This window comes from Genypterus blacodes, unplaced genomic scaffold (assembly GCF_046128005.1).
Source record: "Genypterus blacodes isolate CSIRO-AG114 ecotype Tasmania unplaced genomic scaffold, CSIRO-AGI_Gbla_v1 ptg000003l_1, whole genome shotgun sequence".
NCBI lineage: Eukaryota > Metazoa > Chordata > Actinopteri > Ophidiiformes > Ophidiidae > Genypterus > Genypterus blacodes.
The window spans coordinates 764395-788394 of NW_027466817.1; the positions used below are offsets into that span (position 1 = coordinate 764395).

At 43.4% G+C, this 24000-nt stretch overlaps 1 protein-coding gene across 1 annotated transcript in view; it reads right to left on the reverse strand.

Moving 5' to 3' along the window:
- LOC142992657 (calsyntenin-2-like) overlaps nt 1-24000 on the reverse strand; it is a 126056-nt gene that overhangs the window by 60302 nt on the left and 41754 nt on the right. Inside the window, 3 exon segments of the mRNA XM_076143163.1 lie at nt 6496-6645; nt 12069-12277; nt 19818-20013. Of these exon segments, the coding sequence (XP_075999278.1) occupies nt 6496-6645; nt 12069-12277; nt 19818-20013 (555 nt within the window).

The following is a 24000-nucleotide window of genomic DNA, read 5'->3' on the forward strand; positions in this document are numbered from 1 at the left end:
CTGGACATTCTAGTCAAGGGCTCGCTAGCCCTTGTTCACGCAGCGAAACGCCGCAGGAGAGGAAAGCAAGCCGGCGCGCTTGTGCGTCTACACAGGCGTGGATTACAAACTCCACTTCCGGGGATATTTCTCTCCAATGTGCGCTCACTGTGCAATAAACTGGATGAACTCCAGTCACTGGTGGGGAGAAACAGAGACTTCTCTACAGCGTCAGTTCTGTGCTGTAGACCTGGCTCAGCGGTTTAACGCCGCTGCAGCTGACGGGCTTTGAGCTGCTCAGAGCGGACCGTGTAACCGAACTTTCCGGCAAAACGAAAGGTGGAGGTATCTGTTTTTACACCAACAGTGGCTGGTGCAACGATGTGACAGTGATCCTGCAGCACTGCTCTCCTACTCTGGAAATATTTATTATCAATGCAAACCCTTCTATTCCCCCCGTGAGTTCGCTTCATTCATCCTGGTCGGTGTTTACATTCCACTGAGTGCCAATGCGCAAGAGGCTCAACACGCACTTTCCGACCAGATTCTGTGTGTGGAACGAACCAATCCGGACTCCTTAGTAATTGTCCTCGGCGACTTTAACAAAGGAAATCTCACCCATGAACTCCCCAAATACAGACAATCGACCAGAGAGGAGAACACCTTGGATCACTGTTACACCACAGTCAGTGGGGCTTATCACGCCGTCCCCCGTGCACCACTTGGTCACTCGGACCACGCCGTGGTCCATCTGATTTCTGCATACAGGCAGAAACTCAAACTGTGTAAACCTGTTGTGAGGACATCTAAGATGTGGACCAGTGAGGCTCTGGAGAACCTTCAGGCGTGCTTTGACTGTACTGACTGGGACGTTTTCAGGTCTGGCACCGTCAGCCTGGACGAGTACACAGAGGCTGTGACGTCATATATCAGCTTCTGTGAGGACAGCTGTGTACCGACACGCACCAGGGTGAGCTTCAACAACGACAAACCCTGGTTCACAGTTAGACTACCGCGGCTCCGCCGGCAGAAGGAGCAGGCATTTAGGAATGGGTACAGAATCGGGTTTAAAGAGGCTAAGTACAGATTCAGCAAGGCAGTGAGAGATGCTAAAAATCTGTACTCTGAGAAACTGAAGCAGCAGTTTGCAGCAAATGACACTGCATCTGTGTGGAAGGGTCTCATAAAAATCATAAACTACCAGCCTAAACCTGCTCAGTCCCTAAATGATCTGTGCCTTGCCAACAGGCTGAATGAGTTTTACTGTCGCTTTGATGGTCAAGCTGCCAGTTCTGACACCGTCCCCCTCGACACCTACAGCCATCACCAGCCCCCCCCCTCCCACCTCCCCCTCCACCCTCCTCTCATATGGCCCTCACAGTGGCCCCCTCCTCCCCAACCTCATCAACGACCCTCTCACTTCTAGAGAGGGACGTTAACAGGCTATTTAAGAGACAGAACCCCCGCAAAGCTGCCGGTCCGGACTCTGTCTCACCCTCCACGTTGAAGCACTGTGCCGATCAGCTGTCTCCGGTGTTCACCGACATCTTCAACACCTCATTGGAGACATGCCACGTACCAGCCTGCTTCAAAACATCTACCATCATCCCCATCCCCAAGAAGCCAAAGACCACAGGACTTAATGACTACAGACCCGTTGCTCTTACCTCTGTGGTTTTCCCCCATCTGAAATCCCTCACCGACCCCCTCCTGGACCCCTGCAGTTCGCCTACAGAGCCAACAGGTCTGTAGACAACGCTGTCAACATGGCCCTCCACTTCACCCTCCAGCACCTGGACTCCGCAGGATCCTACGCCAGGATCCTGTTTGTTGACTTCAGCTCTGTTTTCAACACCATCACCCCCTCACTGCTGCAGGACAAGCTCTCCCAGCTCCATGTGCCCGACTCCACCTGCAGGTGGATCACAGACTTCCTGACTGACAGGAAGCAGCACGTGAAGCTGGGGAAACACATCTCTGCCTCACGCTCCATCAGCACCGGTTCCCCTCAAGGCTGTGTTCTTTCCCCTCTGCTCTTCTCCTTATACACAAACGACTGCACCTCCAGTCATCAGTCAGCCCAACTCCTGAAGTTTGCGGACGACACCACCCTCATTGGACTCATCTCTGATGGGGACGAGTCTGCCTACAGGCAGGAGACTGACCGTCTGGTGAATCGGTGCAGGCGTAACAATCTGGAGCTTAATGCTCTGAAAACAAAGGAGATGGTCGTGGTTTTCCGACTGAACGCAGCCCCACCTGCCCCCATCACTCTGTGTGACTCCCCAGCTGACACTGTGGAGTCCTTTCGTTTCCTGGGAGCCATCATCTCTCCGGATCTCAAGTGGGAGCTCAACATCAGCTCCCTCACCAAAAAAGCCCAGCAAAGGATGTTCTTCCTGCGGCAGCTGAAGAAGTTCAGCCTGCCAAAGACGTTGATGGTACGCTTCTACTCTGCCATCATTGAGTCCATCCTCACCTTCTCCATCACCGTCTGGTACGCTTATCGTCCGCTGTGCCGTGAAGGTGATCGGCTGCAACGTGCCGTCCCTCCAGGACCTGTACGCCTCCCGGACCCTGAAGCGGCCGACCCCTCCCACCCTGGACACAAACTGTTTTTAACCCTCCCCTCTGGCAGAAGGCTGAGGTCCATCAGGACCAAAACCTCACGCCACAAATCCAGCTTCTTCCCCTCGGCAGTGGGCCTCATCAACAAGGCCCGGGTCCTCCACTGACCTCACAAAAACCCCTGCACATTGAATAAATTAATTTATTCAATAATCCCCTGCTCATTTTTTAACACCTTATTCATCAGCACTCATTTAGTTAACTTATTTTATTTAGTTTAATTTAGTGTGTTTTTAATTTAAGTATTCACCAAGCTGCTGTTTGCACATGTTGTTTTATGTTGTTTTATATGTTGTCTTCTGTTGTCTTTTTCTATATGTTACACGTTGCATCCAGAACCACAGCAAATTCCTCTTAAGTGCAAACTTAATTGGCAAATAAAGTGATTCTGATTCTGATTCTGATTCTTAGTTGCATCATCCTGACTGAATGATATAAAGGATAACATTTTCTGTGAACCATAATGCAATGTAATGGACAAGACCTTGTCACAAGAACCTCCAGCGCTCTCCAAGCTCAATAGCATTCGCATGCAACACATGAATCTTTAATAGCTTGTCAGATCCTTTACACTCCAAGTGCCCAGAGACATTATATTTTCATACAGCTTTACTTGCGCTACAAATGTACCCCTACCAACATTAATGTGCACATCAAATCAAATTTAGCATAATTTTCGGAGTAGGCAAACCCAATATGGTATGGAGTTCTTTATACAACCCCAGAAAAATATTTTTTTATGACGTTACAATCGATGTCATTGTTTTCATTTTTTAATAATAGTTTACTTTAGATGATGTCGTCATTTAGTGTGTGTTGTCCATACTTCACCTCAATTGGTTGCTACTCTTTTAGTTGATGAACGAATAAACATGGAGACTGTCAGTTAAGGCTTATGTGAACAGTGAGTCAGTGGAGTGTATGTGTGTGTGTTTGAAGAATGTCCATGCATGTAACTACATCAACTCCTTGTGCTCGGGGGGGTCATGGGAGTTCGCCCATTCAGTTTACATGTACTTCGCAAGGCTTGAGAGATTGATTATGATTTTGTCACTCGCAGTATAGTGTGTGGGTTGCTGTGGAAACACGGGACTGTTATTACGAGCCAACCGCTCCTTATAGGATGACCTTATATGATGAGCATGTTTCCCTGTGCGCTGCCACTGCGGTCATTGATTCTGTTTGTATCCGAAGGCAGAGTCAAGGATTGAAGAGTGTCAAGTTTAAGATTGAATCTCTGTTTTTTTGTAGCTGTCCTCCAGCATGTACTGGATCGGTTTGCAGCTGAGAGTGAAAGCGTCTGGAATGTGAATCAGCACCTCCAAATCTGAGGTCATGGTTCTCTGCCAGAAACCAGGACTGTCTTCTCCCGGTGGTGATTGAATTGTCTTGAATAAAGCCCCCTTTCACACATAGGACATGGCTTAAAGCTGAGTTAATCTTTCAGGCGCGGCTGGCGATTATCAGTATTCAGACATGCAAAAACGACCTGTGTTGAATCGCAACGTGCGACGGGCGATCTGTGTCAGACAGGACAAGGAACGGTCCAGCAGATGGTGGTAATGCCATGGTGGTATGAATGCCAACCACCGGCAGAGGAGCTGTTTTTTCTCCGGTGCATTAGAAACATAAAAAATGACAAGACAATGACAAAAATTGAAAGAGCGGCTCAGCTGGTGTACAACAATATGTATGCCAATCACCGCAATATTAATAGAAGAAGGAGAACCGCCACGGAATCAAGGCTGTTTCTAGTCCAGTGCCATTGGTTCTGAAAAGTATTTACTCTTCAACATGAGACAAATGTTTTTCGTGATCTAATTGAATCACTAAGACAAACATTAAGGGGCATTAAAAGATACGAGTCGTTCTCTGCTCCGCCGCAGCTTCCAGAGAGCTTAGAGCTTAGATTAGCCTAACCTTAAATTGATAGTTTTTACAAGTGACAAGTGATGTAGTGTCATATTCACCATCAAAACTGCAACTCCATACACGGACATTCAGCGCCACACACGTCTGAAACGCTGATTCTGATTTAACATCTATCAGATCAACCCCACCCAAACTGATGTCGGCTAAAGTGGCGCTGAGACCAGATGGATCTTTTTCCCGCTGCACTTTTTTGGTGTGTTTTGTATTTTACTTTCGTTTTGGTTGAAAAAAAAACGTGCCATCCAGCCATAGATCAACTCAAACACAATGTTCAATATTTTTTACTAGCAGAAAACACATCATTTGTGTATGTTTGCTTATACTGACGCTCTCACATTCCGACAGTAGCTCGTCTTCAATATAACACTGCCAGCCCGAGGCCATGGCATTTATTCCTCTCTCTCCATCCCTTTCATCCCTGCTGCCAAACAAAGCTCATAGGCCCTTTCATCAAGGCAGAGGATATCAGGGTGTGTGTGCGTGAAAGTGTGTGTGGGGGGCCATGTTTTTTTTTGCCATAATCACGTGTTGAAAACCCTAATTTGGAAAATGCAGACACAAAAAACTGCATACAGACTTCAAAGATGGAATTATGTGAGAGCCCGGGGAGAGTCTTAATGTCAGTGTGTACACCCACGACAACCCCGCTGCAGTGTGCGTGTGTGTTCTTGCCAATGTACATGAAACATTGAACTTTTGGATTTGAGATGTCAGATTAAATTCAATATTGCGGTGTGTGTTTATGTGTGTGTATATTACCTGCATGTATTTACATTTTGAAAATAGGAATCAATAAAATAGTATTATTCTCAATATTTCTTTCTTTAGTTGCCATTTTTCTGCCTGGTTACCAGACGTTGCTGTGGTTATATGAAATTCTGACATTTCAAAACATTTGAAACCAAGGGCACATTACATCTCAGATGTTCACAAAATCAAATTTTTTACGAGGTGAACAACAACACTTTCTCGGTGAGGATCCTGCAAGGTTTAGTGGGCTGTCACCTCATTCACTGCTGTTTATCACAGGCCCAATAACATCGCGTCCAACAGGGTAATAAATGGCTGAATGCCAGAGAAATCTAGGACATAAATCACCTCGGTCATGACAAAACAACACCGAGGTCACATGGCTCGCACGTGAAACCAAATGCCGCATGTCTCTTCGACGTGCGCGCCCCCGTCTCATCTGACATGTGTGAATTGCATCTGCGGTTATCTTTAGTGCTGTTGTAGCACTCGCTGCAGACACTTGTTTTTGCATTATTCTGGGGCTTTGGAAAGGCTGCCATGACGGCTCTCTGATGTGCTAAGAGGCGGGCTGGCTATGTCACGACGCTCTTTATAAAGTACTGTTGATCGCACTGGCTCAACCTGACAGGCCAATTCCTCAGGGGGGATAGAGAGGGAGATGGTGAAAGAAAGGGAAGGAATGGAAAGAGAGAGAGAGAGAGAGAGAGAGAGAGAGAGAGAGAGAGAGACCCAGACAGCATGATAAGGACAAATAGAGTAAAATAAGGGATGCTCACCACAGCATTTAGAGGTAAACCACACATTCAGAGGGACAGCACACACTTACAGACCCACACGTAAACACACACGTACACACAGTATTGACCTTCACTCAGTCAAACCTTGCATACTCGACTACTGTGTGTGTGTGTGTGCAGGTAGGGGGTAAAAAATTTAATTAAAACCCATAGGAGCCATTTTTTGAGTGACAAACACAACACATCTATCCTTTAGTCACTGCACACTTGTCACACATATACACGATTACACATACACGTTCCCATTCATTTACACTGACGTGCATACAAACTCTAAATTTTAACACACAAAAAAAAGACATCTGTGTTTCTGGATGGATGAACAATATGCAACATATGCCTTCCTTGGATCTTTACACACACACACACACACACACACACAAACAAAACACACGCTCACACTCACCTTGCCAGCCAGGCTTGCAAACAGGCTTGACATCGATGCTGACACGAACACTGTGTAAGGCTCTCTTCTGGCCGCAGTCCCAGGCTGTCACCTGGATCTCGTACTGCTGCTGTCGGTCGTAAATCAGCTTCTCTGTGTTCCTGATGTTACCTAGTGTGGGGGAAAAAAGAGTTATGCCAAGATCAAAGTGTGTGTGGCTCTTGTACTGCATGGATACTGCATAGGACAATATTGCTCCAAATTACACTGTGAGAGAAAATCAGAAAACTATATTCTGATGTTATGAAGGAACACTTCCTCGTATGCGGTTGCCATGGCACTGATTTAGAGGCCGAGCCGTCGTCAATGAACACGGATGTCACCAGCAGACAGGTCTGTTGCTTTGGAGAGTTTTGTCTGCTGTTTTCCTGTACAAAAAGCCTCACCTACAACTTCTGGAATAGGTTTTATTAAATATGCTGAAGGTCTCTCAGTTAATGAAGAATGGATCCTGTAATCTAATCCTGTGATCTAGAGTATTCAAGGGTTGAACAATGCTTTAATGCTTAATGTTCTGAATTAAATTGGGACCAAAATATGTTCACTAAAGTAAAGACATTGCCCTTGTGAACTGATAATTTGACTTTGAAATAAGAAAGAGTTAAGTGCTTCACTTTGCTGGTAATTCTGCATTTTTATGTGCAATCGAAATAATGCGCGGCTCCACATTATACACTGATGCTATACGTCTGCACAAACAAATGAGCTTTTGTTTAAGAATCTCTACTTGAGTTTGTGCAATGTATGCTAATTCTCTGAAGAGTTCATTAAGTATTAGTGAAACAAGAAGCAAGAATAACAGTCTGCAGCCGTTCATTTGTCACTGATTAGGAGGCAGACTTTATGTAGTCATAAAGAGGCTGTGTTCGCATTTATACCTAAATGAGATTTATTTTATTGTCGTTATAACCAAAGTGCAACAGATATGTTTCCATATTCCTTATTACTCTGGCTCTTACCCTGACAGTTACTTCCAAATTCATTATTAATGGAGCTGTACGTTTGTGATGACAGACTTGGAGGCGTGACAGATTTCCTTTCTCAGCTCTCTCTGATTTATCCTACTATAAAGTATGTAAAACTCCTGGGAAAGTGTCTGTAGTTTTTAATTACATCATTCAAACCACTAGTGCGTTAACTTGGATGCCTTTATTGAACATCAACAGATCGGATTCTGTTTGAAAAGTGAACAACTCTGTCTCGCAAAAGTTGTTGCATCATTACCATTAAAGACCACATTGATTTTAAAAGCCCTGTTATTTCCAGTTCCAAAGGTAATGGTGCCACTGCCTCTTCGCCTGACTGTTGCATTTCAAAAGGTAATAGCTATGTGTTAGAAGTGATTATTATTTTATTTATTTTCTTCCATCAGCCCTTTGATTGTGAAAGTGGACTCTACAATGCCAAATGGTGCCAAGTCATGCTGAACCGATTACCCACTTCCCTCTGAGTTACACTTTACACCGCAACAAGCCAAGGCTGCAGTTTTGCTGTCGAGTGCTACCAGCTGCAGTAATGAACTAACGGCTATTACAAACAAAATCACAGCTTGATGTTCATGTGTTTGGCTCGATGCGATAAGACTTCAGCTTTATGAGCAAGAAATGATTCTTTACAAACTTGGTGCATATATAATAATAGCATGAGCATTCTATCAAAATCATTAAAAAATAGAAATGACCAAAGTATTATTCATTATCTTACTTTATTATACTCTGTTGCCCATTAAGTTGTCAAGTTGTTGATGGACAAATATTTTTTGATTCCAACTTTATGGGCAAGAGTCTGAAAAGCAAAACTCAGCTGTTTAAAACGAAAGAAAAAAAAGTTCCATCGGGAATTCAATAATAGAAACTCAGGTAATAGGAACTCAGGTAATGCAATGTATTATGTCACATAACTGCATGCTCATTGTCCTATAGAAATGGGTGGAATGTGTTGTCACTGCATTGTCTATTGTGAAGGCAGCAGACAGCATAACCAGGGTCTGTCTCCCTGTGTAACAGACTCTTAGCATAAACATTATATACAGAACACCGGCAGCAGTGTAAAGGACCCCTCCTGCTCACCCTCCTGCTGTTTGGCAACAGGAACAGGAGAAGCTGAACCACTACTGCCAGACTTTGCAACAGCTTCTTCCCCGCAGGCAGTTAGACTTCTCAACACTGCTCTCTGCCAGCCACTCCAACACTAGAAGACAGACAAACCTGCACACGTTTCACATTTTACCATAATCTGATCTTCATTCATCCTGTATATTTATTATGTTGAATCCGAGAGATATTTCTGTAATTTCAGTGGATTTATAGTGCTGCACTCTTTTGTCCAGCTAAATCAACAGGGTCATACAGGGCTGAAATAAAATTGAATCTGGACAAGGAACAAAAATATCACCACAACCTGTCCAGACAACTTGAGATTGACAAATGGCTATCACGTCACTTAAGCTGTCACTTGTCATATGATACAAAGTAAAGACAGGTTGACAGTATGTGTTTTTCAGAGCGAGAAATAGTAGGTTAGTATCCCTGTCTGGAGATCAACTATTGTGCCCAAGTTCAAGGCACTGATTCCATAACTTCTATCGTTAATACAGAAATTATTTTTGTCCACAGTCGTTCTGGGGTTCGGGGGACTTAAATATTGCCCAATTAATCCACCTTTCTTGAACGCGTAACACAATTGACATTTGGTATGTAGACCTTGGAGCATGGATGGATTACCTCACAGAACACCCAGACACCAGCCCAGGGGCCCAGGGGGGCGGGGGGGACCTTATTGCAGGGCCTGATGCATGGTGGACAATTAAACGTAACATCTTTTGAAAACATTTGAACAGAAGGGAGAGTGGTAGAAGTGCCTTTGCCCAGGTGCCTATTGTCTCATAATCCACATATTCCTCTAAAGACTACCTATTTCAGTAGACCCTGGCCTGTGTAGTACAGAGCTAGATTATTTTTGTACTTGTTTCACACTGCTGTACTATTTACAGATTATGTAATCCTCTATGCTATATTTCAGTTGTTGGGTTTTCATTGCACTATGCTCCTTCGAAAACAATGTTTCATCTCACGCTCTACGCTTACATGGATGGCTGGACAACAAAAATGTACCTGCCTTGCCTTCATTTGGTTACAGGCCACATTTGCATATGCTCTAATGTCTAGAAACAAATGCAGGAGTGGTTTAATGAAGATAAAAAGGCTGCACCAACAGAAGCACATTACAAGAAACATCTTCACCACATCCAATGGCTCAGATTCTCTCACTCGGTCGCTAACCACAACCCATTTACCAAACTGACGTCTTTCCTCTTGCTGGGCAGATTGCATGAAGGGAGCTTGTGTAGCCCTAATGTGCTGTTAATATTTGATGAGCCTTTGACTACAGACAGATGACAATGCTGCACACGTAGACGCTGCTGTGCACGCCGACTGAAACATTGGGATGTCTAGGGAGCATTCACTCTATTGGCTCTCATTGGCTGAGTCATTGCAGCTTGTCGTACAGATTAGATGCGTCTTGAGGTTGTTGTATTGTGCGGAGGTGCAGAGGGAGCTCAATGTTGATCATGTGGTATATTTGGATAAGAATCTTGCGTGGGAGGATTAAATGTAATTCATGTGAGAGGAACATTGTTAATCTCCCCGTCCTTCTCATCACCTATTCTCTGTCTCCCACTTTGCTTGTTTAAAACTCTTTGCTGTCTCACTCCCCTCATCTCCAAGCTTCCCCCCTTTCTTGCTCAATGCACATCACTGTCTCACTATTTTGCAGCCTCAACCCGTTTCACCGCTTGCTGGCTCATCTGTTTTGGAATTCTCTCTCTCTGCACCCAATACGTGCACACACAAAAACACACACATACACACCTTTCAGCATGACGGAGGCTCCTATTCTCCTTCCTTCAATTACTACACTAACTTATCCACGTCTGCAGCCTGTGCATGCTGTTACTACTGACAGGGGTGTCCAGCTAGTAAACAACTACATTGTCCTCCATCTCTGTCTCTCTTTTTGCCTCTCTGTCTCCCTCTCTCTCTCCGTCTCTCTCTCTCTCTCTCGCATTCCCATTAACTACTACCCTTTATTACCACCACAGCATTTCTCATGTAACACTGCTCTGAAAGTTATCTTCACCACACCTGCTCCCGTCTACTTCTTTTCCTGATCGTCTCCTCTCTACAACTCGTCCTCCTTTCGTTCCTCCCATCCATGGTCTCCATCTCTCACTAAGGTGATCTTGATCTTAAGTGCTCTCCAAGTGCTCTCTCAGGTGTTAATGCTGGGCAAGACCCCTTCAATTGGAAAGAGAGAGAGAGATAGGACCTCTGGCTATGGTGTACCCCCTGTTCACTGCAGTTTGGACCTAACCTCATCCACTCAGCTCTTTTATTGCAATACCACAGCTCAGCAGTCAGCAGCAAGACACTCCTAAACAGTAATGTCCTTGTGTTATGTTTACCAAACAATTCAAATGATTCTACTAAGCAGAACATTCACTCATTAACTAGTTGTGTTGGAGTGGCAGATTCAGCTTATCACATTTTAACAGAGTGCAAGTGTGTGCACAAAATACATTCATTATTTATCCAACTTGACTTTGTATGAGGTACCAATATTTTAAAATTTAAACAAAAGAAAACGTGAAGCCTGGAAATAGTCAGAGTTATGAATGTAGCCAAAAATATACAACCCTTCTGATAAGAAAGCATAGCCCAGTCTGTCTGCTGTGATGGGTCGGACGTGGAAGGACAGAGAGTCAGCAGAGGGTACAGATGTTGAATAAAAAACCTGTCTGAAAAATTCTGATCAGATCTATGGCGTACTGTATACTGAATACTTTTCAGTGAGAGTGTTCAGTTTTGTGCATGTGTGTTCACAGTCATCTGTGATCTGATTTGTGGAGACTGATGGTTCTCTAGGCAAAGCTTGACTCTGACCTTGGATAGCAAAGAAGTCATTTTACCCACTGTTGAATGTGTGTGTGGTGTGTGTACAGTCTCCTGTGGCTGTGAAATGCTTTAGAATGGATAGGTGAAAGCTCTACATCATCAGCATCATTGTTCGGCAGAAGCATCAGCATCATTGCTGTGGCAGAGGCATGGCAATAGCTGTATTTTTATATAGACGGGTGAAATTGTACAAATTCAATGTCTGTCAGAGGGAGCGAATATCAAGGAAAAATGGCCAGAAATGTATTCGGAAAGGCAGTCTGTGACATATGGGAAATCACAAGTAAGTGAATTTGAAGAACTGTTAAAAAAAATAGTTGAGGACCAGAGAGCAAAGCATCTCTTCCAAATGTGTTTGCTTTTAGCCAGTTTTAGCGTAAAAATATTTCATTATAGCACAAGGTTTGAGGGAGAATTTGTAATTCAGTATGAATAATTTATTTTCTAATGGGCAACCCATACTTAGAAAAAAGTCGTTTTTGAATGACATATCTGTACTTTTACTCAAGTATGGCTTTAAGGAATTTGATCTACAACTGTTTTTTTAGCATGCACTAATGTTTGATCTTTGCTACTCACCGTTGCGATCTATGGCGAAAGGAGTGTTGGTGGTGGTGATCTGATAGTTGCAGATCTGGCTGTACTGTGGGGAGCAGTCCTGGTCTGTGGCCTCCACTTGCAGGATGCTGTCATAAATCTTTCCCTCTGTCACTGCAGCATGGTACTGCGGCTCTCGAAACACTGGGGCAAATTCATTGACATCGTTGACCTGGATGTGCACCACTGCCCTATAGACAGCAGGAGGTAAGAGAGAAGGACAGACAGTTTAAAACAGGCCGTCATCTGCATCTGAGTGTGAGATCACCATCAATAGTTTACTCTTTTCATTTCGCGGTCAAAATGAAGGATTGGTTCACATCATTCACAGCAAAAATATGAAAATATGAACACTGAGTGAAAACAGTCCGTTTCGGTCCAGCGGCAACATGGCAGTTGCTCATTTGCTACGCTCGTACTTCAATAGTGTGTGAGCTGGCAGCCAATTCAAATGTGTTCCACGTTGATGTAAACATGAAACACAAGTTAATGACTAATCAAAAACAAAACTTCAGAGACTACAGTAGGTAGACTTTCTCTCAAAAATGAGAGTAAGATGTGAGCACAATTCACTACTAGTGATGAATGAGGTTGTACAGTACTGTGACCATGTGTTGTGCTTTGTGCGATACACTGCCTGACCTGACCCAATGAATTGCCTTATTGTGTAGCTCTAACAATACACTCCCTTAGCTCTATATCATTTTACCATAACAATTCATGTTTTATACAGTTATGCACAACTGGTGAACAGCCCTAATTAATCATCCCAAGCGTGATCAATAAACATTCACACACATTGAAACACACACATATCGAAAAAAAAACCCACCCACCATTCATCACTTTAAAACATCTCCATCAATATTGTCCAGCAACCACTAGGCAACATATTGCATCATCAATCCTTCAATTCATTGACTGGCAGCCAGTGATGGATGAAGGAACCAGAATAATGCATTTTTGAGCTTGAGAATGGCAAATCCTTAATAAACCTTCCTAAAAGAAAAAAAGGGGTGGAGAAATGCATAATTTATAGGATTATATTGTGGGTTTAGCAATTACATAAAATGATCCAATGAAAATCACATGGCGTAATTAATCTAATGTGAACAGCTGGAGATGGACAATAAAGTCACTGATGAGACATAAGTGTAATTCCATTCTGAATAATTTGTGTCAAGTACACAAACATAAGCTTTGGGCTCTGAACTCAAACTCACTGTGTGTACAATAATACATATACATATCCTTTGGCAAGCCCGAGCACAATTTAATTTATTGGAACAGTGCAGACACACAGACAGAGAGAGACAAAGCCACTGACACGTGTACACACAAAGAAAAACACAAGATCATTCAGTTGTTCAGCTGTCTACTAATTATCCCCTGTCTTTTTAGACTGGTAAGGATGTTAGAGATGGTAATGGGAGAAGAGGACAGTGAGGAGAAGCACTGGCAGACGGTGGCAGCAGCAATATGTGCAGTAAATCCCTCAGCCAGTCTTGTTTAGTCTTATTAATGATGCATACTCACTTATAAGCTAACTGACTTTCATAAATAAATGCCTCAATTAAAGAAATCCACACATTGGAGCTGATTTACCATCACCCATTCCACCAAATGCAATTGTTCTCATAGATTGCTGATGTTGCAAAAGTTGGCATGATTTGATTTTTCAAACTAGTGCATGTGTGAATGTTTAGCAATTTGAGATGAGCACAGCCAAAGCTTCCAACAAAGTCAGGAAACATATGGCAGCCATTTTACCTGCATGTAGGCATTATCAGCATTACATACATTATGTATGTAGCCCTATGGGAAATAAGGACATAATTGAAGTTGATGCATTCATGAATAAAGTTCATAAATAGTAAAAATCTAATTACAGGGTTAAACACATTCAGCGTGATGATATCTTTGAGTTTGTGTGTATTGTGTGTTGTGTGTAGAGTGGATGTAATTTCAAGGATACGTTTAAAGACTGAGAACCAAAATATATTTCACCCCATGTAAATAGTACAAATACTAAATTCAAAGTGATTAGTACCCAAAGATAAAGGTTGTTTGCTGACACAGTGAACTCGAAATTGCCAGTGCAACGCGGAGGAGACAGGGTTGAGAGACTTCCCTACAATTCTACAGACTTTCCATCTTTGCTGCAACACAAGGACTCAGGGGAGAGGAACTGCAAGCAATGCTGCATCATGGAAAATGAGTGAGTTGTTTGTTTTCTTCTGCAAGGTAGAGAGCAAGGTAGAGAGCTGCTGTAGTTTGTGTCTACAACGCACACAAGCTACGCACCAGGCCTGAAAACCGAGTGACTGGAGTTGTTATTTTGCTGTATTTTTGATAGAGGGTTTACAGGCCCATTATTCAATTTATTGGTATTTAAATGAGAAAGAACTGGTCAAAGCATATTTGTTTATTTTAAAGTTCTGAGGTAAAACATTGAAATAATGTTTGTATTGTTATATGTGTAAATAATTAAATTGTTCATTAAAACTTTAAAAATCACTAAATTAGATTTGAATGATCATTCACATTTAAGCATTACAATTTTAACCTAGCTATTCACAGGGCGATAAGTGCTTATTTCATTATACGATGAGTTGAATGCATACACATGGGAATTCAAAACATCAATTGTAGTACATTGTTTAAGCAGACGGTAATGAATTGTCTCTCAATTTAATGCCAATACAGCAAGGGGGTGCTACATATACATAATCAAAATGATAAACTGAATATGCACAGTTAACATTTCATACATATTAAAGTTTACTACAATGCTGGCATTGTATCCTCCATCCAATATCAATTTACCAAAATTATTGAACTCGTACGAGCAATTTTGTGGCTGAATACTGCATGCAACATTTCAGCAAAAACTCAATGTCGTGTGTTCAAATGTGTCCAATCCATATATGGCAGAAATGTAATCGATTGAATTTTTCATAACCTGCTGTGATCCTCAACAGCAGCAACAAAATGTTTACTATCAGTTTAAAAAGGTGTAAATATTCCATGAGGGAGTGACGTGCATAGCAACAGAAGTCAATGGTGTGCACTGGGAGAGCTATTTTACTGCCTGATGTGCTTTCAGTTCAGCTACATCATGTGCAACTACAATGCAGATCCAAGATCCATTCTCAGTCAGATGATGCATGTTAATGCCAAGTTAGTATTGTTCCCATCTTATTTCATATTCATCTACACTCATTATTCATCAGCATTACACACACAACTACACACAGCCATTATTAACCTTCCACGCACGCAAACACAAACACAAACCCTCTGCAGCACAAATGCAAAGGACTCAATTAATCTTTGTCAAGAATTAGCCAAGAGGTTGAATCATCAATTTCCTAGTGTAAGACAAGAATGGAAATAAACAGCTCATAACTATACCAATGGGACTGAAAGCACAACACAACACAGGATGGCAGCCTAATCAATATGCAAGGAAATCCCACATTCACACTGACTAACAACCTGAGGCACTACCACACAACTCCACAGGGGCCTGTGTAATCTCAAAAAAACAAGGTGATTATAACGTGTGGTAATCCTGTTCAATATTTAGCTTGATCCGTAGTCCAATAGTACGACCGAGAAAGAGAAAGCAAATTTGAGGTCGCTGGTGCGCATGAGGAAAGGATTTGTTTGTGTGCAAATCGATGATTAAATGTCTATTTATTGGACTTCGTAGAATGTGTCTACAGACTTCACAGAGACACGTGGCAAAGCCTGAATGGGGTTTCAATCTGGAAGGGGAATTGGTGTCACTTTCTTTTGTCTGGTAACCGAAGCAGACAAGCACAGATGGTTTACTTCCCGGCAGTGCATATTCATAATTGACACATGGAGACTATCCTCTACCATTATCTTGTGTTTGCTGAAAATAAACAACATATTGCAGCACTGGAGATATATACAGTATGTATTCATATACACAGTTTATTCATATATTTAAAGGAAAAATACTCAGGTTTTGACAGAATGAGGCTTCATTCATATTAACATCAAGTATGACAACCATGACGTGAAGATTTTTGGTAGAATAAAGCCCAGACACATCGACGAGGCTGCCATATCTGTGGATTTCCCGGGTGTTTCGTACCAAAATGCATCATGACAGCTTATACTAACACATCACAGCGTTTGGCACACTTCTTCCCGCATAAGTGGCTTTTTTTTGCTTACTGATGCGGGGATGTTTGCCTCTGCAGAAGACTGCATTGGATGTGAATGAGAATGTGTTTGTGCACATTTGTGTGTGAGTGGTTATGAGATGCACAAATTGGCCTATGTGTCCCCTGCTACCATATTTGTCTTATTTATATGTAAATGTAGGTACGTCAGGGTGAATTTGACACAATATTTGGGATTTGTGTGTGTGTGTGTATCCTTCAGTTTGGTGTCCCACGAGATAATTAGCTTCTCCAAACTGCAGCGAGGTGAGAACATACAGGCCTATAAGAATCACTAATCATTACTTTAATAACTATAGCACAGTCAAACGCAGGCAGTTTGTGTGTGTGTGTGTGTGTGTGTGTGTGTGTGTGTGTGTGTGTGGATGAGAATACACAATTTGTGTGAGTCTATACTTCATCTGCAGTTATGGCTGAGACATTTTCACACTGATATGCAGGTATTGCACCCTGTCAGCCTCCAGGCACTTAACCGTGAGCCTGTGTTGAATACACATGTGGTGTTTGGGTCAGAGCCCGGGGCACCATTACGTACATGATGTGTTTGTATGAGGAAGTGAGATGTCCCCCTTGCCTAATTACTCCATAGCAACAACGGCGCTTCACTTGGTACAAAAGCATGACACACAAACAGCATTGAGACTTTCCATTCTTCAGATGCTCATTAGTGGAATATTATGGTTGTTTTTCAGGTGTAGCCATCCCAAAGGCTTGTCCCCCTCCCCCCCGTGTCCTTATACACCTGTGACCTAAAAACCTAAAAAGGCACAGCGATGGCACAGATCTCATTTGGCCCAAACAAGCCTCGACAACATTTATCTTGTTATGATGTTTTCTTTTTCTATCGATCCCACACTTGCATGGGGAAATGAAGCCTCTGCATGTGAACCATTCTGACCACCTGGAGCACAGTGTGGTTTCAGGGGATGAGCTGCAGTACCGCAGCCTTGATCAAGGGGCGACGGCAGGGGCATTAAATGAACACACATTTTTAAATGGTGGTGGGAACCTGAACATCGAGGGGAAATACACCACAATGGAAACTCTGCACAGGGAAGGACCAGCGTAACAGTGTGCACAACTACATGTACTTGAAGTACATGCGCTCCCCTGTGCTTCCAATAATCATCCCTCTGGCCTGTGGCTGTTGTCCAGTTCTGCTGTGCTGAAGCCAGAAGGCTCCCCAGCCCAGCAGGTAGCCAAGTTTGTCGACCCGCAGGTCTCCCAGAATCCCATGCACCATCCTGCCACCCTGCCCCCCCACCCCCTTCCCCTACCACCATCATCTCTTATTCATCTCTTGCTGTAATTTTTTGCTGTAGTATTGTATTTTTCCCACCTGCGGTTCCTATTGCACACCTGGCTGTTTGAGGAGAGGGATCCCTCTTTGAGTGGCCTCTTCAATGGTTTCTTATCTTTCCTTTTTTGGGGGTTTTCTGGAGTTTCTCCTTATCTCCTCGAGAGCTCTGGTCTGGGTTGGGAACCGTCTGTTGTTGTGGGCCTATGAAGCTCTTTGAGACTTTGTATGTGACGATACAAATACATATGATTAGATTTGAACAGCTTCGTGACTCAGTACAAGGAAGTGTTGGCACATCCTTCTGTTTCTGTGGTGATCACTTTGACATAGCAACAAACAGCGTGGCACATCAGACACTGATGCGAAGACTGTGTTGAAGGATCGACGTGGCATTTTTAAGAGAATAGCGGAAAGATGCCATTTGTTGAGCAAAAACCTCTATTTGGTCGCATTCAGCAACACTTCTTTACAGCGGAGGCTCTGGGAGCATCCATTTCCCGGTGCACAAGCGGCATGATGAAACATATTCAAATCACTGGAGTGTGTGACAGAGACAAAGAGACTGAAAAAAAAAGAGGGGCAGAGAAGCAGCAAGGCGCTGGCTGAGCTGTAGCCGGCCAAGAAAGAAAAGAAAAAAAGGAATATGTAGGGCAGCAGAGAGGAGTGAGGAGCGCAGGGTGGAGTGGACAGTGGAGAGGATTTAAAGCGTGTCCCCGTGTCACTCTTGATCCTCTCCACCGCTCCAACCCTTTAGCCGCTAATTTACTTGACTGCCATCCTCCTCTGCTGTTGATGCATCACGTGTAGTTTGGGCTCAGCCCTGCGGCAGAGATTCTTCCTCCCTGTTAACTTCTTTCTTAAATTGGAGCAAGCAAGTGAGCAGAGCAGGTGAAGGCCAACCCCTTCTTCTGACAGTTTCCAGCTAAAGGGCAGACCATTTAAAGTGTCCGCAAGCACACTCCTCCTCCTCCTAATCCTCCTCCTACACCTGTCTGATTCAACCACAACGTGTCTCCGTCACTGTGCATTGTGTGATACAGAATCCCTGAAAGTGTAAAAGTGATATAAAACATTGATTGACAGAGCACAAATCCACCACTAACACGTTTTCTCTCACACCAGAAACATCGCAAACAAAATAAAAGCAGGATCTGCACCAATTTGAGGATTTGTTGTGTGTGTTGAGCATCTGGTAGTTGGGTGATAGATTTTCCTGCTTGTGTCCAATGTTAGCTGAGGTGAGGGGTTAAGCATTAAGGCAGCGTGGGGAGATGTGCCATATAGACGCTGAGCAGAACCTGCAAGGTGTTTTGTCTGAAAGGCTGCAGAGAGAGCAATTTAGAGAGTAGCTTCTTTCAAGAGAGCCAACAAGAGTGACAAATTGTTTTTATCAGCCAAGCTCTTCAAAAATGAGCCTATTGCTGTTTGTAGAGGTGGTGAGAGAGTGTGTGTGTGTGTGTGTGTGTGTGTGTGTGTGTGTGTGTGTGTGTGTGTGTGTGTGTGGTGTTTGTGCTGACGCGGATGCTTCTTGCACACAGCAATCTGGGATCATCAGGATGTAACTAGAGTTATTTGACTAAAATGTGGCAGGAAAATCTGCTTATTAAAAGTCTTTGAGTGGGAAGATGAGGGAGGCAGATGATGTGGCTGTGCTATATCTGCCGCCTCCAGTGTGTTAGTCCAAATGAGCTATTTATTTCAAAAACACTTATTTGGGTGCTTTTTCTTTTGCAATTGCTATGTAAAAGCATGGTGAAAGGACTGTTGGGATGCTTTATAAAAGCCCACACTGCCAACCACTTGTGTGTATGAATTCGTATGTCTGCAAAGACGGTTATGATTTCACCCGTGTGTTGTTTTGTTTGTGCGTTTGTTAGCAGCATTAGTGAAACACTTGGTGGCAGCACTAATGAGGGCAGATATAACCAGCAACCACTAATGTGGAACTGAGACAATGCTGAGTCAAAAGCACGCATGCGGTTTTGATCTTTAATAATTTCTCATTTTTTTCTCTTTGGACGAATTTAACATTGGAACATGCTGGACTTGGTGGACGTATGTACTGTATATATTGGTCCAAATTGGCATAAAATGGTTAAAATTAAGACTGTGGTGAATACTGTAGTGTCAAAAAAATGGGTAATCAATCATTTCCATCTAAATATACGTGCACACTGTAATCCTCGGTTGAACCTTGGCTTCCCTCTTACTCACTTGTGGGATTTCTTGCCCTCGGTGCCCCCAGGGCCGGAGCCGCAGTCGTGGGCCTGAATGATGAATGTGTATTCCTTCTGCAGCTCACAGTCCACCAGGCCGCGGGCCCTAAGCTGGCCCTCTCCAGATGTCCCATTCAGGACGACTGCCTGGAACGGGGCCTCCAGTCCGTGGATGTTGAACGCACAGATCTCCCCTGGATGATGAGGACAGAGAGAGAAAGACAGGGAGTGTCAGTGAGGGCGGCGTTAATCACAGTTGGCTGGAGGTTTGATTCGAGTGGAGATTTGATTGCTTTTGTCAGTGTGTGTGTGTGTGTGTGTGTATTAGAAGGATAGGTGTGTATAATAAAGCTGCATTTTAAGATCTTTTTTGGAATGCAAGCTTGATCTTTGATGGACTCCTCTCTCTCACAGTCAGTCTTACCCCACTACACCCTCTGTAGTTGCATTCAACACACTATATTGTGTACTTAACTGCCTTGCTCAAGGATAAATTGTTGAAAAGACCAGTTAGAGCACCCTTCTATTTTATAATATGTGATACTCCCAAGCACAATTATATGACTGACAAGGACTTAATGTCACAAGGGATTTAAATCATTAAGGGATTATATTTCATTATTTGAACTGGGTGTCATTTAGCACGGATGGAGGAGGATGGAGTCTCTGGAGAGTCGCAGTGATTCTCTGTCAGTCAAAGATAGTCTGCGAGCTAACCGTGGCGCTCAGTCTTCTGAGTCTATCTGAGGGTGTCGGGTTCAAGTCCCTGTTCAGGCAGTTCTTAACAACTTATCTTCAACTTAACTTTTAACAACAATAGTAAGCTTTCTTTCAAGAAAATGCAAAGAACATTAGTAGAAGAGGCACAATATTCTGAAATCTTACAGAACAAGAAACATTTTGATTTATGATGAAATTTCTGACATATTTTTCCATATATTAATGCTCCAATAACCACAGGAACTGAGAGATGACACCTAAGAAAAGGTTTTTTAATTTCATTCGGTTTTTTAAGGGAGGAAAATGCAACAAACCAGAAACTTTACTGTATAAGGTTCTCTAACCTAGTTAAACTATTATTATTTTTATCATTGCCAATGTTGTTGCATAAATGGGAAAATCAAATACAATCTAGAATAGAAAAAATCTGATCTCTATATAGACTGGTAAGTGTTTCATGATTGTCCCCTGTTCAGTCACCTTGTGTAATTCTGTCTCCACTTTAGACCAACTGAAGAGGGAACAGAGAAAAGCACCGATGCACTTTGCTGTTTCATAACTACATCAAGCACTAATGCACCCTTGTAATCAAGATTTAATTGCTTTTGCGAGAAAAAAAACAAGGACATTTCCAACATTTTCCACTGTAATTTGTCCCTCAAAGGTCCCCAAACATACATAGGCGGTCACTGTGGCTCAGCAAACTAAGTTACGTGAAGCCCCAAATAAAACTATGACGGGTCAAAGTCACCTTTGTGGAGAGACGTCGAGGAAGAAAATCCATTTAAATCCAAAGTGAGCAGTAGACGGCACCAAAACAAAAATAAAGAGGCGGCGGCTGACTTATTAACAGGCTGCTTGAAGAAGCAGTGGGTTTTATTTTTTTTACCTGTACTAATGTTTCCACTAGCGGGATTTTGGGAAATCACTTCACATGGCAGTCTGACACCTCTGACCCGTGTCAGCTAATTGCGCTGATATCACTTAAACTAACAGGAAAGACTAAATTGGATTTCCAAGGAGCTTTGTGTGTGCGTTGCTCCTGGCGAGTTCTGATAAGAACAACTTTATTTTCTCCTGTTCTCCCCTTTCATCCTTGCTCGTTCATAATCCCCCTCTCCACCTCAGCCTTCTTCCGCTCCCACCAGACCTCCGCCTTGGAAAAGGGACACTGAAATGACAGTTTGCCTATAGAGGAGCTTTAGACAAAATGATAAAAGTAAGAGAAGATGGGGATAGGAGGGAAAACGGCAGAGAAAAGGTTCACTGTCACACTGTCTGCATGCCATTAAGGCTTCCCCCTTTGTATTGCCTCGACAATGATTTACCAGAGTTAAATGAGCCACCCGCAATATGGAGAAGCATGGCAAGCCTGGCACAGCGTGGAGAGCAAAATCATAAAATGGCATTGAGCAAACGGTGTGCACACAATTTGACACTCTCAATAGTGCAGTGCCGCACAAAACAGGCAAAGGGAAAATCCATCAATGTTGGAGCGAGAAATAAATCTAATATGGAAAGTGCTTCCAAACATGGTGATCGGCTATGGATATGCTGATGGCACGCACCGGTCGGCTTGGCTGGGCGGCCGACACGCTCCCGGTGATTTAATTGTAGCTGGGGGGGAGAATAGGGGGGGAGGGGATCAAGGTGAGCCGCGCTGACCTCCTTCCTTTAACAACCACATAAACACTCAGACAGCTCTCGCCTTTTTGCTTTAACGCTACTATCACTTCACTGCAGCCCCGATCCGTGTTCCGCCACCTGTGCAGCTCATGGGGGTGGGGGTGGGGCGGAGGGATGGGGAGTACGGATCGAAGTGCTGGCCCCCCGGCAGCAGCAGAGGAACAGATGTTGGCCGGCTGGCACTTGGCAGAGGCCTGGAGCTTGCAATCGCTAATTACTGCGCTAAACTGTTAGCTAAATACGTGTCTCTGTGTCACGTCAGGCTTTTTAGAGATGGATTTATGATCGCTTCTTAAAGGGGGTGTCTGGCATTCAAAACAAATTGATGTGAGCTGATGGGTCGCGATGCTGCGTTGTACTGCAAGTCCAGACACTCGCTGTTTCTTCTGGTAGATTGTATTTGCTGTATTATCATCACTTATTTCTGGCGTAATGACTCATTTTTACAATCATCAACGTTTGATATGAGATGTCTGAAATGTTTTGAATCACTTTGTTTTTATTCTTTTTTACACACACACACACACACACACACACAGACACAGACAAACAGACAGACAGACAGACAGACAGACAGACAGACAGACAGACAGACAGACAGACAGACAGACACACACACACACACACACACACCATGGTCAAGCTGTTCAAGGCCAATGTGATTTGTGAGGTGGATTTAAAACTCAGTTTTGCCACAAAAACAAAACAAAACACTTTGCTACCAATAATTTCCTCCACTCTCCCTGGCGATGTGATGACTAACGCTACGCTTGGGTGTCATCAGAGTTCCATTTAATATTAATATAACTGGCTATTAGTCAATGAAAATGTGTGCTCAGGGCCTGCGCTCCTGCCCTGTCTGTGTGAAAAGTTGTGCCGTTCCTGAAGCCTCAAGGGAATCTGACACCCGTTCACGTTTAACTATATTTTGGAGGACTTGGCGCCTGTTATCAGCAGAGGTAGAACTGCTTTACTGGCAGTGGTGTGTTTGTAAAGCTGAAAGTGTGTGACAAAATATCTGCGGCCACACTGCCGCAGGGTCCAAAGTCATTATCAAAGCTGACAGAGCATTGCTGATGAGCTGCCTGCTTTAGAACATAGACACAAGCTGCATTTCCAGAAAAGCACTTTCACACATAAGCGCATAGATACGCAGAAGGCAGCCACAGGAGTGAGCGGTAAACGTGTAGATATCAGTGAGGAAACAGTCCTGCTGCTGAGAGCGTTGAGGAGAGGCAGAGACAGATAGTGAAAGGAGATGAAAGGAGGGGTTGTGAAGGATGGATACATGGCTCTGCCTTAGGACAGCTCTGATCTTTCTACTGGAAACTGACCAAAGCAAGGCATTGCCCCCCCAGTTGTATGATGTCAGTTCGACAACTGTAATTGGAACTGACATGGCTTTTATGCTCCTACTGCTGGAACGCAACCCGGCAATGAATGAGATTACAGATATCACACTGCTATTAAAGTGACTTTGGTTCAGAAAACAGTTGTCTTGGAGTGATGGAAAATCAAAAAATGCACTTGTGTTATTTTAATGTTGAAAAAATTAAAACAATACGAAGAAAAATGGATGAAACCACACACACACACACACATACACACACACGCACACACACACACACTCCCAGGCCTGTCAGCTGCAGCACAGAGATAGAACGGTCGCCTCATAACTCTGCAGTGGGTTGAAATTGAAAATGTTGTAATTATGCACTTCATGAAATTAGCCAGCTGAGAAAAAAAGAACAAATGAGAAGCTGTCCATTCTGAAG